At 41.6% G+C, this 19,533-nt stretch overlaps 1 protein-coding gene across 2 annotated transcripts in view; it reads right to left on the bottom strand.

The window, feature by feature from the left end:
* MCCC2 (methylcrotonyl-CoA carboxylase subunit 2) overlaps window positions 1-19,533 on the bottom strand; it is a 77,346-nt gene that overhangs the window by 41,965 nt on the left and 15,848 nt on the right. For both annotated transcript variants that reach the window (XM_061393316.1, XM_061393315.1), the window contains exons 3-6: window positions 18,013-18,097; window positions 16,248-16,349; window positions 12,553-12,680; window positions 10,967-11,079 (exon numbers count right to left, since the gene is read on the bottom strand). In XM_061393316.1, the coding sequence (XP_061249300.1) occupies window positions 10,967-11,079; window positions 12,553-12,680; window positions 16,248-16,349; window positions 18,013-18,097 (428 nt within the window). The remainder of the gene's footprint in view (window positions 1-10,966; window positions 11,080-12,552; window positions 12,681-16,247; window positions 16,350-18,012; window positions 18,098-19,533) is intronic.

Consider the following 19,533-nt stretch of genomic DNA (forward strand, 5'->3'; position numbering starts at 1 on the left):
ATCCTCGTCATCACCGCCGCGGGCAGCACAGCAAACACTGTCAAAGAAAGGAAACGAGAGGCTAAAGAACAGAGGGAAGAGGCTGGAAAAACTTTACACAAACCTGCATTACCCTCCAGGCTTTGTCTGCACAAACAGAGACTGGTTGTCACTGCACCAAAAACAAATTACATATTGTAGGTCAGCAGCCTGCCCTGTGGACGGGGTCTCTGAGATGAAGTCAAGAGGTTTTACATCTAATTCTGAGAAGCTGTGTGAACCTTAGACCCCCATCTTTCCACTGAAAAATTGCAGAAGACCATGCAGTTCAAAGGCTCTCTCTGATAAATGTAACAGAACTTGGGGACAGAGATTTTCAGCTGCTTGATGGAAAAGCCATTAAACTATATATTTTTTTTAATCTCTCATCTTATTCCTTTTTCCTTTCAAAGTAATGCAGAAAGCAAATACTGCCTGTATCACACTATTTGCTTCTATCCTTGGGTGGGGAAGATCCCCTGGAGAAGGAAATGGCAACACACTCCAGTATTTTTGCCCGGAAAATCCCATGGACAGAGGAGCCTGGCAGGCTACACTCCATGGAGTCACAAACAGTAGGACATGACTGAGCATAAGGCACCTAAAGAGTTACCATTAAAAAAATAAAAGCCATAATATACACATATCAAGTCAATAGCTGTCTAGAATTTAAGAATATTATCAACTAAACCATCTGATCACACTGTTGATCCTAGAACATGCATGCTTATCTGTGCCCAGTGGATAGGACAAAATGTACATAGAAAACAAAAAATCCACCTTACCCAGAACATTCCGCTTCTGCTCCAAGCTTTTTATCAGAGAACTTCAAAACAATCAAACAGAGTGGTTTCTTCTACCCCTGACCCTGTCTGGTTTCATAAGCAAGTTCAAGTGCATTTCAAAAATAATACTCAGTGTTTATCCTAAGACCCTCCAAACATTTACCAAGGTCTGAACCAAAACTAAATTACAAAAATAAGCTAAGCCAAAGGGGATAAGAAGGAAATGGTAAGAAAAAGAGGAAAGTAAGGACATTTGAGAATAATTTCAGGTACATCTCCAAAAAGAAGAATGGGCAGAAATACAAAGAAGAAAAAAGGAAGAAAGGCCTGAGGAGCTGCAACTAGCACGGCTAGGTGAATAATGCCTGAATCAGAAGAAATAAACTGTTAATAAAAACAGAAACATTTGTTGCTGGTGTAGTAAGGATCACAGTAAAACAAGGAAGAGAATTAATGCATCAGAGCAAAGATCAGTCCAGACTAGACTCTCACTAGACTATAAAAATTAATGGTAATGTAAGATCTGAAGAAAAGAAACACCAAGATCCCACTTCTGAAGAGAACTGGAAGTCTCACACTTAAAAAGTCAGCAACGCGGGAGCCACAAAAGAAATTAAACACTAATGGACACCAATATGCCAAGTCTTTAAACTTCAAAAACAAATCAGGGGTCCTAAAACCTATGAGAAAGTAAGGAAAAATGAAACAGGAGAGAATACAGAGTGTATCTAGTTAACTGCTTTTTCTCGAGTCCAGAAACAAAATTATTGGATCTGGAAGATCTGTAGGAATCTAGTCACATCTTTACAGCTGCAAAATATAGGACATAACAGAGATATCGTTGTACGAGACATACTTCTTAGAAATGGATAAATGGATTTAAAATGGTTAAGGTTAATAATATTAAATAAAAACCAATCTTGGGGAGGAAAACAGGAATTGAACCAACATAGAAAGTTAGTGCTCACTGGGCTTCCCAGGTCGTTCAGTGGGAAAGAATCCACCTGTCAGTACAGGAGGCACAGGAGATGAGGGTCGATGCCTCTGCTGGGAAGATCCCCTGGAGAATGATATGGCAACCCACTCCAGTGTTCTTGTCTGGAGAATCCCATGGATGGAGGAGCCTGGCCAGCTTCAGTCCACAGGACTGCAAAGAGTCGGACACGGCACAGCACATAGACCTCACTATCAAAATGCAGGCATATAACATAACTGTGGTTACAATAGTGATTGCTTTATGTGGTAAAATACAAGAAAAAAAAAAGATTGTTTTTAACAATCCATCTAAGCTAACATCTTAAATACAGTAAATAATAAAACATGGGATTTTCCAGATGGCCCAGTGGTAAAAGAATCTGCCTGCCAATGATTAAAACACAAGAAACAGAACCACTTTATAGCCATAAAGGGTTTCACTCTTTTAATAAATTATTAGGTAGACAAATACATGTGTTGGGATGTAAATAATCCAATACCGTCTCTAATCCCAAGTGGCATAGAGTTTAATAAAGGAAATAAGTCAGGATACGTCTAGATAAAAGGGATAAATGCCACTAGTAAGGCAAAGTGCAAGAGTTACGGATGGGACTTGGGGGAAGAAAAGATGACTTCCAGTAAGGGATTCTCAGAAGTTTTCCTGGAAAAGGTAGCATCTAAAATGGATGCCACCATCCATCTCAGATGGCTGCGTGGGTGCAGGAGGGCCTGGAGGAGCTATTCCACGTTCAAGGTCAGGAGGGGCGGCGGTGAGGAGATATCCCTCGTTCAAGGTAAGGAGCAGTGGCTGCGCTTTGCTGGAGCAGCCGTGAAGAGATATCCCACGTCCAAGGTAAGAGAAACCCAAATAAGACGGTAGGTGTTGCAAGAGGGCTTCAGAGGGCAAACACACTGAAACCATACTCACAGAAAACTAGTCAGTCTAATCACACTAGGACCACAGCCTTGTCTAACTCAATGAAACTAAGCCATGCCCGTGGGGCAACCCAAGACAGGCAGGTCATGGTGGAGAGGTCTGACAGAATGTGATCCACTGGAGAAGGGAATGGCAAATCACTTCAGTATTCTTGCCTTGAGAACCCCATGAACAGTATGAAAAGGCAAAATGATAGGATACTGAAAGAGGAACTCCCCAGGTCAGTAGGTGCCCAATATGCTACTGGAGATCAGTGGAGAAATAACTACAGAAAGAATGAAGGGATGGAGCCAAAGCAAAAACAATACCCAGCTGTGGATGTGACTGGTGATAGAAGCAAGGTCCAATGCTGTAAAGAGCAATATTGCATAGGAACCCGGAATGTCAGGTCCATGAATCAAGGCAAATTGGAAGTGGTCAAACAGGAGATGGCAAGAGTGAACGTCGACAGTCTAGGGATCAGCGAACTTAAATGGACTGGAATGGGTGAATTTAACTCAGATGACCATTATATCTACTACTGCAGGCACGAATCCCTTAGAAGAAATGGAGTAGCCATCATGGTCAACAAGAGTCCAAAATGCAGTACTTGGACACAATCTCAAAAACAACAGAATGATCTCTGTTTGTTTCCAAGGCAAACCACTCAATATCACAGTAATCCAAGTCTACATCCCAACCAGTAACACTGAAGAAGCTGAAGTTGAACAATTCTATGAAGACCTACAAGACCTTTTAGAACTAACACCCCAAAAAGATGTCCTTTTCATTATAGGAGACTGGAATGCAAAAGTAGGAAGTCAAGAAACACCTGGAGTAACAGGTAAATTTGGCCTTGGAATACAGAATGAAGCAGGGCAAAGGCTAATAGAGTTTTGCCAAGAGAGCGCACTGATCATAGCAAACACCCTCTTCCAACAACACAAGAGAAGACTCTACACATGGACATCACCAGATGGTCAACACCGAAATCAGATTGATTATATTCTTTGCAGCCAAAGATGGAGAAGCTCTATAGAGTCAACAAAAACAAGACCGGGAGCTGACTGTGGCTCAGATCACAAACTCCTTATTGCCAAATTCAGACTTAAATTGAAGAAAGTAGGGAAAACCACTAGACCATCCAGGTATGACCTAAATCAAATCCCTTATATTATACAGTGGAAGTGAGAAATAGATTTAAGGGACTAGATCTGATAGACAGAGTGCCTGATGAACTATGGATGGAGGTTCGTGACATTGTACAGGAGACAGGGATCAAGACCATCTCCATGGAAAAGAAATGCAAAAAAGCAAAATGGCTGTCTGGGGAGGCCTTACAAATAGCTGTGAAAAAAAGAGAAGCGAAAAGCAAAGGAGGAAAGGAAAGATATAAGCATCTGAATGCAGAGTTCCAAAGAATAGCAAGAAGAGATAAGAAAGCCTTCCTCAGCCATCAATGCAAAGAAATAGAGGAAAACAACAGAATGGGAAAGACTAGAGATCTCGTCAAGAAAATTAGAGATACCAAGGGAACATTTCATGCAAAGATGGGCTTGATAAAGGACAGAAATGGTATGGACCTAACAGAAGCAGAAGATATTAAGAACAGGTGGCAAGAATACACAGAAGAACTGTACAAAAAAGATCTTCATGACCAAGATAATCACGATTGTGTGATCACTTACCCAGAGCCAGACATCCTGGAATGTGAAGTCAAGTGGGCCTTAGAAAGCATCACTACGAACAAAGCTAGCGGAGGTGATGGTATTCCAGTTGAGCTATTTCAAATCCTGAAAGATGATGCTGGGAAAGTGTGCACTCAATATGCTAGCAAATTTGGAAAACTCAGCAGTGGCCACAGGACTGGAAAAGGTCAGTTTTCATTTCAATCCCAAAGAAAGGCAATGCCAAAGAATGCTCAAACTACTGCACAATTGTACTCATCTCACACGCTAGTAAAGTAATGCTCAAAATTCTCCAAGCCAGGCTTCAGCAATACATGAACTGTGAACTTCCAGATGTTCAAGCTGGTTTTAGAAAAGGCAGAGGAACCAGAGATCAAATTGCCAACATCTGCTGGATCATGGAAAAAGAAGAGAGTTCCAGAAAAACATCTATTTCTGCTTTATTGACTACGCCAAAGCCTTTGACTGTGTGGATCACAATAAACTGTGGAAAATTCTGAAAGAGATGGGAATCCCAGACCACCTGACCGGCCTCTTGAGAAACCTATATGCAAATCAGGAAGCAACAGTTAGAACTGGACATGGAACAACTGACTGGTTCCAAATAAGAAAAGGAGTACATCAAGGCTGTATATTTTCACCCTGCTTATTTAACTTATATGCAGAGTACATCATGAGAAACACTGGGCTGGAAGAAGCACAAGCTGGAATCAAGATTGCCAGGGGAAATATCAATAATCTCAGATATGCAGATGACACCACCCTTAAGGCAGAAAGTGAAGAGGAACTAAAGAGCCTCTTGATGAAAGTGAAAGAGGAGAATGAAAAAGTTGGCTTAAAGCTCAACATTCAGAAAATGAAGATCATGGCATCTGGTTCCATACTTCATGGGAAATAGATGGGAAACAGTGTAAACAGTGTCAGACTTTATTTTGGGGGGCTCCAAAATCACTGAACATGGTGATTGCAGCCATGAAATTAAAAGACGCTTACTCCTTGGAAGGAAATTTATAACCAACCTAGATAGCATACTGAAAAGCAGAGACATTACTTTGCCAACAAAGGTCCGTCTAGTCAAGGCTATGGTTTTTCCAGTAGTCATGTATGGATGTGAGAATTGGACTGTGAAGAAAGCTGAATGCCAAAGAATTGATGCTTTTGAACTGTGGTGTTGGAGAAGACTCTTGAGAGTCTCTTGGACTGCAAGGAGATCCAACCAGTCCATTCTGAAGGGAGATCAGCCCTGGGTGTTCTTTGGAAGGAATGATGCTAAAGCTGAAACTCCAGTACTTTGGCCACCTCATGTGAAGAGTTGACTCATTGGAAAAGACCCTGATGCTGGGAGGGATTGGGGGCAGGAGGAGAAGGGGATGACAGAGGATGAGATGGCTGGATGGCATCACTGACTCGATGGACGTGAGTTTGAGTGAACTCCGGGAGTTGGTGATGGACAGGGAGGCCTGGCATGCTGCAATTCATGGGGTTGCAAAGAGTCAGACACATCTGAATGACTGAACTGAACTGAACTGAGCAACTAACACACACACACGGAGAACTTCAGGAAAGGGAAAAATGACAAAACAAATAATCTGTGTGGTCTCCAGGAGGTTAATGTTAGCAGGAACTTCTAAGAGCAACAAGGTTTTTAGGAGACTAAGCAGTCAGGAATGAAGATACTGGGCCAAATCGTAATAAGTCTGGTAATCCAGGGAGGAAGAAAAGTTTCATGGAACAGCAGAAGTTAGAAAAGGTCCTTTTCTTTGGGCCTTATTTTTTGGGGTACTTGTTCTTTAAAAAAAAAAAAATGAAGGGGAAGTCAACAGGATAGAATAGTGCTCACAAATATCTTGAGTTTTTCAGTAAAGCTTCAGTGCAGATAACCAGTTTAGCATTCATATATTGGGGAAAAGACTAGAAGAGGCACCACAGATGCTAGTGTACGATAACAATTAGATTTTTTTTAATTCGACAAGGTTCATAGAATATAGGGGTACTTCCCTGGTGGTCCATTGGCTAAGACTCCGTGCTCTTAATACAGGGGGCCTGAATTAGATCCCTGGTCAGGGAACCAGATCCCATACGCCACAACTAAAAGATCCTGTATGCTGCAACTATTTGACTAAGGGCAGTCAAATAAATAAATATTTATTTTAAAAAAAAAGAATACAGGAAGGCAAACCTTAACCACAAACATCCTACTGGCATGAAATACAAAAAAACAAATGTTAAGAGAAGGAGCTCAATTAAGGAAATACTGATGTTAAAATTTTTAGGAAATACAGACTTTCCTCTTGGTCCAGCAGTTAAGAATCCACCCACCAACAGAGGGAACGTGGGTTTGATCCCTGGTCTGGAAAGATTTCATATGCCGTGGATCAGCTAAGCCCATGTGCCACAGCTACTGAATCCACACTCTAGAGCCTGTGATCCACAACAAGAGAAGCTACGGCAACGAGAGGCCCTGGCACGGCACAGCCCAACAGAGAACAGTCCCGCCTGCCGCAGGTAGAGAACGCCCACACAGCAATGAAGACCCAGTGCAGTCAAAAACAAATAAATGAATAAAATTTTTAAAACATTTTAGGAAACAAAAATTAAATACGCAAACTGAAGGCATTCAGTCAAATGCCTCAGACATACTATTTTATGATAAGCAGATAATTGCTTATTAAAAATATAGGACACTTTTAATTGTAAAAAGTCTCAGTTTTTAAAACACTCTTTAAGCTCCAGGTTCCACAGGAGCAGAGACTCTACCTAGTTTTATTCACCAGTGCAGGGCCTGGCTTAAAGCAGCTTCTCCACAAATATTTGCTGGATGTTGGTTGACGTATTTTGTGGTTTCTACAGAAGCTACATGAACCGAAAGCCAGAGCACAGAAGAAGCATGCAAGGTGACAGAAGTCTACAGTGGGTTGAATGTCCACACTCGAATCTCTGGAACCTGTGAATGTGATCTTACTGGGGGGTGAAAGGGGGGTATGCTGGGGGGGTGGGGGAGGTCTTTGCAAATGTAATTAGGTTAAGGATCTTGAGATAAGATCAGGATAAGATCAGATAAGATCAGATAAGATTACCCAGGGGTAACCCAGTGACAAGAGCCCTTATAAGGAGGAGATGGGACGCAGAAGAGGAGGCCATGTGAAGACTGAGACAGAAACCGGAGTCATGCGGCCACACGCCAAGGGAACGCCTGGAGCCATCGGAAACCCAAGGAGATGAACAGAGTCTTTCTTAGAGCCTTGTGAAGCACCGTGGCCCTGGCGCTACCTTGATTTCAGACATCTAGCCTCCAGAAATTTCTCCTAAAAGACAAAAGATCACAATAAGAATTTCTTACCAGATAATGGATGGAAGGGCTGACTGTGCAAAAGTGAACAAAGTTGAAGTTTCTGTTTAGATAAACAAGGCACAGAGATAGGCAAGGTCGTCACATGACAGTAATCTCTAAGTCACTTAGCCGTGTCTGACTCTTTGCGACCCCATGGAATCTAGCCCACCAGGCTCCTCTGTCCATGAAGTTTTCCAAGCAAGAATACTGGAGTGGATTGCCATTTCCTTCTCCAGGGGATCTTTCTGGCCCCAGGGATGGAACTTGCATCCCTTAGGTCTCCTGCATTGGCAGGAGGGTTCTTTACCACCAGCGTCACCTGGGAAGCTCATATAACAGTAACAGTAGAATATAGAATAAAAATAACAATACATTGTATTAGTAGACTATAAAGAAGAGATATAATAAGTGCAGGTGATGACTAATTAAAGTATTAATAAAAATACTAAAAACTTAAGAAATTCAATAACAACAACAAAAAACCGAAAGGAATCGCAGCAGTATTATTAAATATTTCAAACATACAAAAAAGATTAGAATAAAATAAATATTCTTTACTTAATACCCAGTCTCAGTAAATCTTGACATTTGGCTAACTTTACTTCTGAATTTTTTTAAAAGAATAAAATATTTCAGATACAGTTGAAGGCTCTATAGACCTCCTACTGGCCTTTTTCTCCTCCCTCCCACCTCAAAAGTAACCACTGTTCTAAAATTGAGTGTATCTTTCCCATGTACCTGTTTAGACACAAATAATAGGTTATTTGATATATTTAACATTTGCATACAGAGCAACTGGTTATATATTTACTTTTTTTTAACCCAATATATTCTTTGAGACTTATTTCTGTTGATGCATACAATTCTAGTTTGTTCATTTTATTTTTTTTTTAATTTATTTTTAGTTGGAGGATACTTGCTTTACAATATTGTGATGGTTTCTGCAATACATCAACATGAATCAGGCATAGGTATACATATGTTCTCTCCTTTCTGAACCTCCCTCCTACCTCCCACCCCATCCCACCCCCTAGGTTGTCACAGAGCTCTGGATTTGAGCTCCCTGCATGATACAACAAATTTTCAGTGGCTATCTGATTGTACCCATGGTAACGTATATGTTTCAGTGCTACTCTCTCAATCTGTCCCACCCTCTCCTTTCCCCACTGTGTCCACAAGTCTGTTCTCTATGTCTGCATCTCCATCACCGTCTTGCTGATAGGGTCACCAGTACCACCCTTCTAGACTCCGTATCTATATGTTAATATACGATACTTGTCTTTCTCTTTCTGACTTACCTCACTCTGTGTAATAGGCTCTAGGTTCATCCACCTCATTAAAACTGACTCAAATGCATTCCTTTTTATGGCAGAGTAATACTTCACTATATATATGCACCACAACTTCTTTATCTATTCATCTGTCGATGAACTTCTAGGTTGCTTCCATTTTCTAGCTATTGTAAATAGTGCTGCAATGAACATTGGAGTACGTGTGTCTTTTTCAATTATGGTTTTCTCAGGGTATATATGCCCAGTAGTGGCATTGCTGGTAGTTTGACTCCTGGTTTTTTTAAGAAATTTCCATACTGTTCACCATAGTCACTGGATTACAGGACCTCCACGGGACTAGGGGAAACAGAAACAAAGCAATGTGTGCCCAGGTCCCAGGGGAAAGGAGCACTGACCCTACAGGAGACAGAGTCAGACCTCCCCTGAGTGTGTGAGGGTCTCCTGCAGAGGCGTGGGTGGGCAGTGGCCTGCCACAGGGAGAAGGGCACTGGTAGCAGCAGCCCTGGGTGATGGGTCTCAGCATAAGTTCTCTTGGAGGATGTCAATAGCCCTATCACAGAGCCTTAAGGGGCTTCCCAGGTGGCGCTAGTGGTAAAAGCCCATCTGTCTATGCAGGAGATATAAGGGACACAGGCTCGATCTCTGGGTGGAATATCTCCTGGAGGAGGAAATGGCAACCCACTCCGGTACTCTTGCCTGGAGAATCCCACGGACAGAGGAGCCTGGCGGACTACAGTCCATAGGCTCGCAAAGAGTCGGATATGACTAAAGTGTCTTAGCACACACAGCACAGAGTCTCTAGACTCAAGGACTTGGTCAGTTCCAAGCCAAACAACTAACAGGGAGGGAGCACAGCCCCACCCATCAGCAGGTAACTGTATTAAAGTTTTATTGAGCATGGCCCTGCCCACCAGGGAAAACTAAGAGACAGTTTTGCCCACAGCCAGTCCCTCCCATCAGGAAGCTTGTATAAGCCTCTTATCCTCATCCACCAGAGGGCAGACAGAAGAAATAAGAACTACAATCCTAGCAGCCTCAGAACTAATACCACAATCACAGAAGGCTAACTAAAATGAAAAGAAATAGAATTATGTCCCAGATGAAGGAACAAGATAAATCCCCAGAAAAACAACTAAACAAAGTAGAAATAGGCAACCTCCCAGAAAAAGAATTCAGAATAATGATAGTGAAGATGATACAGGATCTTGTAACAAGAATGGAGAAGATGCAAGAAATGTTTCCAAAGACCTAGAAGAACTAAAGAACAGAGATAAATGATATACTAGAAGGAATCAATAGCAGAATAACTGAGACAGAAGAATGGATAAGTGACCTGAAGATAGAATGGCAGAAATCAATGCTACAAAACAGAACATAGAAAAAAGAATGTAAAGAAATAAAGACAACCTAAGAGACCTCTGAGACAACATTAAATGCACCAACATTCATATTATATGGGTCCCAGAAGAGAAAGAGAAAGGACCTGAGAAAATATTTGAAGAGATAATAGCTGAAAACTTCCCCAACATGGAAAAGGAAATAGTCAACCATGTCCAAGAAGCACAGAGAGTCCCAAGCAAGATAAACCAAAGGAGAAACACACCAAGACACATAGTAATCAAATGGACAAAAACTAAAGACAAAGATAAAATATTAAAAGCAACAAGAGAAAAAAGACAGACAACATACAAGGGAAATCTCATAAGGTTATCAGATGATTTCTTGAAGACTAAATTGTATATTAAATTCTCTTTTGGAACTTCCCTGGCATTCCAGTGGTTTGGATTCCATGCTCTCAATGCCAAGGGCCTGGGTTCAATCCCTAGTCAGGGAACTAAGACCCCATAAACTGCATGGCATAGCCAAAAAAAAGTAAAATTCTCTTTTAAGTCATCTCAGAATACCTGGTTAGCAAAGACATTTGATGCAAAAAGCAACATATCTCATTAATAAGAAATTACCTGTGTAATGCTTTTAGAAGACATAACTGCCTGATTGTAGAATATGCGGCCAAAGTGATCTCGATCTGGAAATACCTCTGCTTGTCGAGGTAAGTTTGCCCCTCCTGAGTCAACTGAAGACAGGGGAAATAACAGATATAAGTACATCTCAATGAACAAAACATCCTATACACAGGAAGACTTGTCTCAATGATAATAGCACCAGTTCTTAATTACATTCACAGAAAAAAATTTGCTCTGTCTTTCTAAACTCTTCTGCAGCCTCTTTCTCCAATCTTCCCACACAGCCCCCTGAATTGTATTGCTTTCTTCAAACATATTAGGCTCTCCTACCCCTATACAAAATGCCACTTGAAATTATTTAGAACATTCTCTGCTTTGAGGATTAGCCCCAGAAATTGCAAAAAATCCTTAACCAGTTCAGCTGAAAATGGATCTCTCTCTCTTTAAAAACAATCCAAAAATCATCTACCAAATTCATGGGATAATTTTATCACACATCGCCTTCTGTTTCTCTTTTTACTGTGATAACAGTGGTGGATAAGAATGTCAGCTGAATTCAAAACAGAATTTCATTACTTCACAGCTGTGTGACCACAGAAGCATTTCTGAGCCATTCTATGCCTCAGTTTCCCCACCTGTGAAATGAAGGTAACAGCAGTGTACCACAGGGTCGTTATCAGGATGACATGAAATAGTGTATGCAAAGCACTTAGTTCAGCACATACTGTGAGCGTACAGAGCCAACGTTACAGAAAGCTAGCTAGTCTTATATCTATCAGCATGAGTCTTCTATTGACGTTTAATACATTATATCCTGTCTCCAATTCACTATGAGGAAGACAGACAACACGACGCCCTTAACTGCTTTCCCTACCGCGTTGGGCACAGCAGTTGCAAGCTGTAGGGTCCCGTTTGTTGTTTTCTATATGTGCAAAGCAGTTCACACTCTAAATCAATCAGGTAAATTCACTTTCATAGGAAAAAGAAATCTCATGTGTACCTGTTCAAATATTCACAGAAATGAACAACAGATACTGGTGTTTTTACAAACTAAGCTAATATCCAGGAAGTGCCAATTTTAAACTGCTTTGCTTTTATGTTCTTTAAAAAAATATCCTTAGATTTTATGATTAATGTATTTTAATTCCAAATATAAATTTACTTTCACTGAAAATCAAATTTCTTTAAATTATGTTTGCCCAAATTATGTACAAGCATTTAACCTAGTACCTGACACTCAAGAGACTCATAAATATTAGCTATTATTTTTTCATAGTTTGAATCCATTATGATGAATAGAAAAACAAAAATATATAGAAGGAAAAAAACACCACTCATGTAGAGGAAAAAACAGCACACCCCAAAATAGTGTCAGGGATTCCTCCTCAGTGATGTTATAATGGGTAGTTCTTATTTACTTTTCCTCCCAAGGGTTTTAACAAAGAATAAGTATTTCTTTTGAAATTATGAGAGAAACCAATAGCTCTTCTTGAAATGCCTATTGATAATGTCATATATCCTTCTAAACAATCTTTTACTTCTCTAGCTGAATAACCGTTTATTTTACAGTTCTTATAACTTGCCCAAGTAAATGCAGGGGAGCCTGTTTTGCATTGCAATTTCTTGTGCTCTTAAGTGTTTCTTCACAGTTACTGGATAGTAGCTGCCTCCTTTGACTGTGGCGTCATTGGCAACAATCATGCATTCTACTCTGAAAGGCAGAAATTTCATTGGAGAGAGAATATGAGAGATTTTTTAAAAGTAAAGACCAACTGCATCTCATTATAAGACATTCCCAATACAACCTGGCAATTTGCAGTATTAACACATATCACTAATGATAGCCATTAGGCAATCTGATGGTATAGGAGCTTTAATCACTGTTCATATATTCATTTATATAAAATGAATCACTTTTAATAAGTTTACAAACTCACATCTTATTTTTTTAAAGAATCATCACCCCACATTAGCAGAGAAAAACTGACAACCTAAGCCACATTTTGCAATGTTCTTTGAATGAAACAGTCCTAACATGATAAGACGACAACAACAACAAATCCAAGTCTCGAGATGAGAAAATCCCTCGTGATAAACTTCAGCATTTCCTTTTACGAAGGTAATTTTCAAAAAGGAAAATTGAGCCATCGAAAGTATTTATGTTTCTTATTTTCAAAAGTTCTTCGTGTTACTGCCATATGCTTTTCTATAAAACTAAAAGAAGTTAAAAATACAACATTTATCCTGCTTAAACTAACAATAGGTGCAAATTTTAAAATAGTATTTTTGAAAGCATATACTATAATGAGTCATTAGTGGGGCCCTTTCTCACCAAAACCTGTTTGTCAGGTACCACGGCCCCCAGGCAACTAGCAAGAAGCGGGAAAGTGAATGAAGAGGGCCAGCAGAGAGCCTGCTGAGTGCTGCCAGGAAAACCGAGGGCTGGAGGCTCACTCGAAACTTGAGAGAAGTGTGGTCTTCACAAAATTTAATCTTCTTTATATTTATGATGTTTTCGTTACCTCACTTTATATTCTCTAGAATTCTAAAAAATAACTTATTGAGTTCTTGTTGAACATGAACTAGAGAACAGCAACTGAGCCCACGACCTTAGGTAATGTTAAATTTCTTTTATTAGGGTAAGTGGTTCCTCTCCTCTGAGTATCAATTTTATTCACTAGGTTACAGCAAGCATTTTCCCACATTATAATTAACATTTTACAGAGTGGGAAGTACATTTTTAATGACTTTAATATTGAATAAATCACTTCAAAAGGAACTGAGGCTCTTGGCAGGCTGCTGGGCCATAACCCCACACCTCCAGAGTATGGCCACTCTTCCCTTTCCTGGGGGTGCTGCGTTAGAAAAGCTAAGAAGTTCTGGTGCAGGAAAGAGCCCAGGCTATGAAGTCAGGCAAAGGGAGGCTGAACTTCTGACTCTGTCACTTGCCTCTATCAACCTTGCACGAGAGACATTACTAGTAACTTTTACTTGTTTTATGGAAACATCACAGGATTTCCCTTGTGGTCCAGTGGTTTAAAAACCATCTTCCAACGCAGGGGACATTGGTTCAATCCCTGGTCCGGGAGGATTCCACGTGCCCCAGGATAACTAAATTCGTGTGCCACAACTACTAACCCCGTGCTCTAGGGCATGCGAACCACAACTGTTGAGCCCCAGTGCTGCAACTACTGAAGCCTGCACATCCTAGAGACTGTGCTCTGCAACAGAGAACCCATCGCAATAAGAAACCTGTGCATCACAAGTGGAGAAAATAAGCCTGCTCACCGCAACTAGAGAAAGAGCACGTGCAGCAATGAAGACCTAGTGCAGCTCCCCCGCCAAAAAAAAACAGAACAAAAGCACAGACATAGTACAGAATGAGAAGAAAAATAAGGCCACAAAATATTATATTAGAGACTCCTCTGGTGGTCCAGTGGTTAAGAAGCCATGCCTCCACTGCATGGGGCATGGATTTGATCCCTGCTTGGGGAAGTAAGATCTCGCATGCCACAAGGCATGGCTAAAACGAAAATACATACACTGTATTAGACACCTATTGATTTTGCCTATCCACCATCTATTATATTGGCAACAAACCTAAACTTTCTTTCAGAAACTATTTCTTCTCTATTTTTAATCCATGTGGTTCTAGCAGGACTGACCCCAAAGTCCATCCATCTTCAGAGGTGAGCACAAGGACCAGGCCTTTCTACTCAGTGTCCATGTGGTGGGTTCAGCGATGGACCCTGGCCCTGGGTCTGTGCCCTCAGGAACTCTCCTCTTACTGCAGCTGCTAAGCTCATAGAGCAGAAGCTGGGGAAGCCTACGGCCAGCTCTGCCTCGAGACTTGAACAGACTGCCTAGGAACAAAACCAAACACCAGCCTGGTGGCCTGGTGATGCTGTATGAACTCCTAGATCTGGCTTGGCCCAAAATCAGTTAAGAGTCAACAAATCTTTTTTTATTTAAACTAGTTTAAACATCTATCATCTGCTAGAGAAAGGGTGCTAACCATATTCAACCATATGATTATGTAAGAAAGGTCACTTTAATTATAGCAAAGTACTACTTTAGATGTTTTGAATAAGTGAATCCTTTTCCAGTCATACTATCCAACACCAGAGCAGCTTCAGGGAAAAGACAAAATCTGTCTGGTCTTGGCCCCTGCCTCCATGGAATCTTGTGAGCTAAAGTGCATACACTCAATATTGAGCCCTGGCTACTGATGTTCATAGAGCGCCTCAGAGAATGGGTGTCTGAGAAGAGCACTGATACAAAGTTTAAAATCTTCAGTGGAATGAAGCAAGGCTGTGTTCTGGTCCCTACCCCTCTGTCTCTCTGATTTATCACTGGGGCGTAAGGCTTAGGAGTTAAAGAAGGAAGCGAGAAAGAAGCAACAATGGTGAACGACTATAGTCACACCTCCCGTGAAGGCACAAACCACGGGGTGAAGGTGGAGGGACACACACGTAAATCAGAGTCCGAGTCAAATGCAACTGGATCAGGCTGCCTGATCTCAAAGTCAAGTTTTACCAGTGGCTTGATCTTTGGCAAGTTATTTTAACACTCCAAGGCAGTTTCCTTACCCGCAGAATGGTGATGATTATAGCACCCTTCTCACAGGATTGTGGTGGAGATTAAGACAACTAGGCAGTGGGGAGTGTTTATTGCAGTACGAGGAACAGTGACTGCATGGTCAGTGTGAGAGCATACAGAATACACACAAACAAATGTAATATCTAGCGATCAAAATGCCCTAAGTCTATGGCGGTTCTCAAAGGATAGCACTGGAGAATCCGGACAGCTTGTTTAAATGCTGATTTCGGGGCTCTACTCCCTGAATATGACTTAGTACTTTTTGGGAAGACCTGACCATTGACGCTTCTAACAAGTTCTCACTTGAGGCTGATGTTCCCCAGGGACCACACTGCAAGAACTACTCCTCTAAGACAGCGGTTTTTTGCTCTAGATGTGCAAGAGATCACCTGAAGAGCCTTAGAAAACTTACCCACGCCAAGTCCAAACCCTGGAGATTCTGATTAAGTATGAAGGTTTGTATTGGGTCCCCAGGATCACTGCTTGCGGTTTTTCCCTTCACTTTCTATCCTTGAAGCTCCACAGATGACTCTAACACATCTGGGTAGGAAGCCTCAGATCTAAATAATATCACTAGCATGACACTCACACACTCACGTGCAAAGCGGTGAGTGGTGGATGCCCTGCCCTGTCAGCCTGCTTCCTGACTCACGGGGCTGAGCACGGTCAGAATACTCACCCTGACACTCTCCCAATGCCTGTAATAACGCCACCTGCGGGGACCTCCTCATCACCATACAATTGGTAACCCGCAAACTGTGATAATTCCAGGAATGGAGACCTGAATGGAAGAAAGAATGCTGCTTGAATTAATGTTTTCTTTTTTTTAAATCATATGTGAATAGTTACACATGGAAAAGGAAAAGAGTTTTTTTTCTTTAATGAGTCAACGTTTCAAATATGTGTGTTGGATATAAAGTTTACAAAAGGAAGAATGTCTAAAACAAAGTCTAGTGTGAACACTTTGGGGATTGACACAATATAGCCACACAAAGGAACACATTTATCTTTGAAGATATTGTACAGATGTACTTATTGATATAGAAAGAGAACAGCAGCTAACACTTACGTAGCACTTAACCATGTGCCAGCCTCTCCTAGGAGCTTCGGAAATGCTAACTCATTCAGTCCTCAGGACTACCTTCTGCTATAGAACTAGGATCCCCGCTGACCAGTGAGGAAACTGAAACACAGCGATGAGGTCAGTTGTCTGCAGTCACATGACTACCAGTACGTGGCAGAGCTGCTTTGATAAGCTCTCTAATAGGGGACCAGGCTCTTAGCCACTGTTGTTATTCTCTCACTTAAATGTTCAAGATACATTAAGGGCAGTGGGGGAGGGGGAGAAGGGGGTTATAAAACACAAGATTCCATTTTTCTAAAACAAACAAAAAAGTGTGTCTGATCCGCATTTGCATGAAAATAGTGTAGGTGTTAACGGTAAATACACTAGTGTGTTAATGCACACCAGGTGTTAATGCTGTTTGTCTCCAGGCTGGGCACGTGTGTGCATGTCCGCAGAAACAATACTTCTGAATCTTCATTTCTCTAACTGGTCCTGGCCCTTCCGCCCTCGAGCCCCACAGTCTACTCACACACGTGGCCAGAATACCTTTTCAAAACATAAGTCAGGTAAGTCCTACCAAGTCTCCCCGTTTCTTTCAGAGTAAAAGTCCAAACTCTGACACTGACCCACAAATGCGTTATGAATTTGACCCCATCTTCCGCTACTCCCCACTTCACCAAACCTCTGCTCCCACGAGACGGCCTCCCGGGCCCTTCGGCATATTGGCATCTGTGACCCACTCCCAGCTCCCACCACAGAAACTTCGCACTGGCTGCTCCATCCACCTGTAATCCCCTCTCCCCAGATATATACAGCCCATCTCTCTCCACTCCTTCCAATCTTTGCTCAAATGTCACCACCTCAGCGAGGCCGATCCTAACCACCTCATTTGAAACTGCAACTTGATCTTCATCTTTCTCTCTTGTAACCCTGGCCTACCTTTTCTTTTTTTCCCATGACATGTATCACCTTCTGACTTATAATTTGTGACATTTATCAATTATTTCTTGTCTCCTCCTGCTCCCCTGTAAGCTCCAGCAGGGCAAGGAACTTGGTCTGCTTTGCCCACTGCTGCATCGCTAGCACCTAGAATAGCATCTGACATACAGCAGCCTCACAACAAACACTTGTTGCTGAAGCTTAGGTAAGAACCAGAACGTAAAACCACTTATTTCACAAAACTTTCTAAGATGGGAATTTCCTGGCGGTCCGATGGTTAGGATTCTGCACCTCACTGCCACGGGCCTGGGTTCAATCCCTGGTTGGGGAACCAAGATCCCGAGAGCTGCACAGCACAGCCAAAAAAGAAAAAAAAGCAACCAAGAAAGTACCATGGAACAGAGGACACCCTGAGCCAACACCTGGGTTATGTACCAACCCTGGGTCTATGAGATTGTCAATTCTTTCTCTGGGTAACAGTTTTCCTCTTGATATGTGCCGTGCTCTGGCTTTCTCACCACCTCCTGCGATTAAAAAAAAACACATTATAGATGAGATGAATTCAATATAAGGTCTTCATTCAACTGAATACCAGAAAAACATATAACACTTAATGCAAACAAAAAAATTAACATATCCTATGAAAAACAGATAATTTTTCAGATCATTCAAACTGGAATTTTTTAAAAAATCAGTGTATTATAAGCCCACAGTATATTATACATTTTCTAAATTCAGCAGTAATTACTTAAGGAAATAATGTAATATGTTTCTCTGCATCTCACATACTGCAAATACTGCCTCATCTCCACCATACTTATTGCACCCATTATAAATATCTAGCACTGTACTATATGCTCTATAAAATTTGAAATGTTTCTAACATCATCTGTACCAGGTAAAAAGCATTTTCTGACTTCCATAATATACACAACAAATCTTGGCTAAAGGTGCCACTCTGTGCGTGCTAAGTCGCTTCAGTCGTGTCCGACTCTGCGACGCTATGGACGATAGGCCGCCAGGCTCCTAGTTCCATGGGATTCTCCAGGCAAGAACACTGGAGTGGGTTGCCATTTCCTCCTCCAGGGGATCTTCCTGATCCAGGGATCGAAACCGAGTCTTTTACGTCTCCTGCATTGGTAGGTGGGTGCTTTACCTCTAGCGGCACCTGGGAAGCCAAGGTGCCACTAGCGACCCATCACTTTTACGGCCCTCAAACAGGAGAGAGTTGAACACATTATATAATAACTAAAACAGCCCCTGTGGGGACTTCCCTGCAGTGCCGTGGTTCAGACTTTGTGCTTCCACTGCAGGGGGCATAGGTTGGATTCCTGGGCGGGGGAACTGAGACTGTGCATGCCACAGTCGTGGGCCAAAAAGAAAAAAAAAAGTCCCCTCTTGTTACTATCCTGACTCAGAGATTGTCTTCAGTGTTTCCTGACTTTGCCCCAGACAGAAGGAAATCACAGTGACTGAAGAGTTCGCTGGGGTAACCGACCCATGAGGCTGTTTGAGGTGAGGGGTGCACGGAGCCTCACCCAGCCTGAGAGCTGCCAGGCTCAGTACCTGGGGAACAGCCACACCCTACCCTCAGCAAACCACAGTAACCGAGCAGAACAGACCATCATATCGCACCTTAGTATCTTTACCTTCACTGCTGCCTAAGAATTTCATCTTAATAAACTCCTTGTCCACTGAAATGTTTAGCTATTTTTAAAAACGATTTGTTTTTTTAGGTGAGAAAATACATTCATACAGATTTCAAAGAAGCCTCCAGGTAGCACAACTTTATTTTCAAATCAAGACTTTCCTGTATCTAAGGGGATGTTTAATTTTTTTCTGAAGAGGTAGAGGGCTTATTTTTAAGACTAAGCCTGCCTTAAGGTAACCAAGAAGAACATATCATACATCTAATCTTTTAAAAAGAAAACAATTCTGGGAGGGAAAGACTTACAAGATA

The sequence above is a fragment of the Bos javanicus genome, chromosome 20 (genome assembly GCF_032452875.1).
Source record: "Bos javanicus breed banteng chromosome 20, ARS-OSU_banteng_1.0, whole genome shotgun sequence".
NCBI classification, from domain to species: domain Eukaryota; kingdom Metazoa; phylum Chordata; class Mammalia; order Artiodactyla; family Bovidae; genus Bos; species Bos javanicus.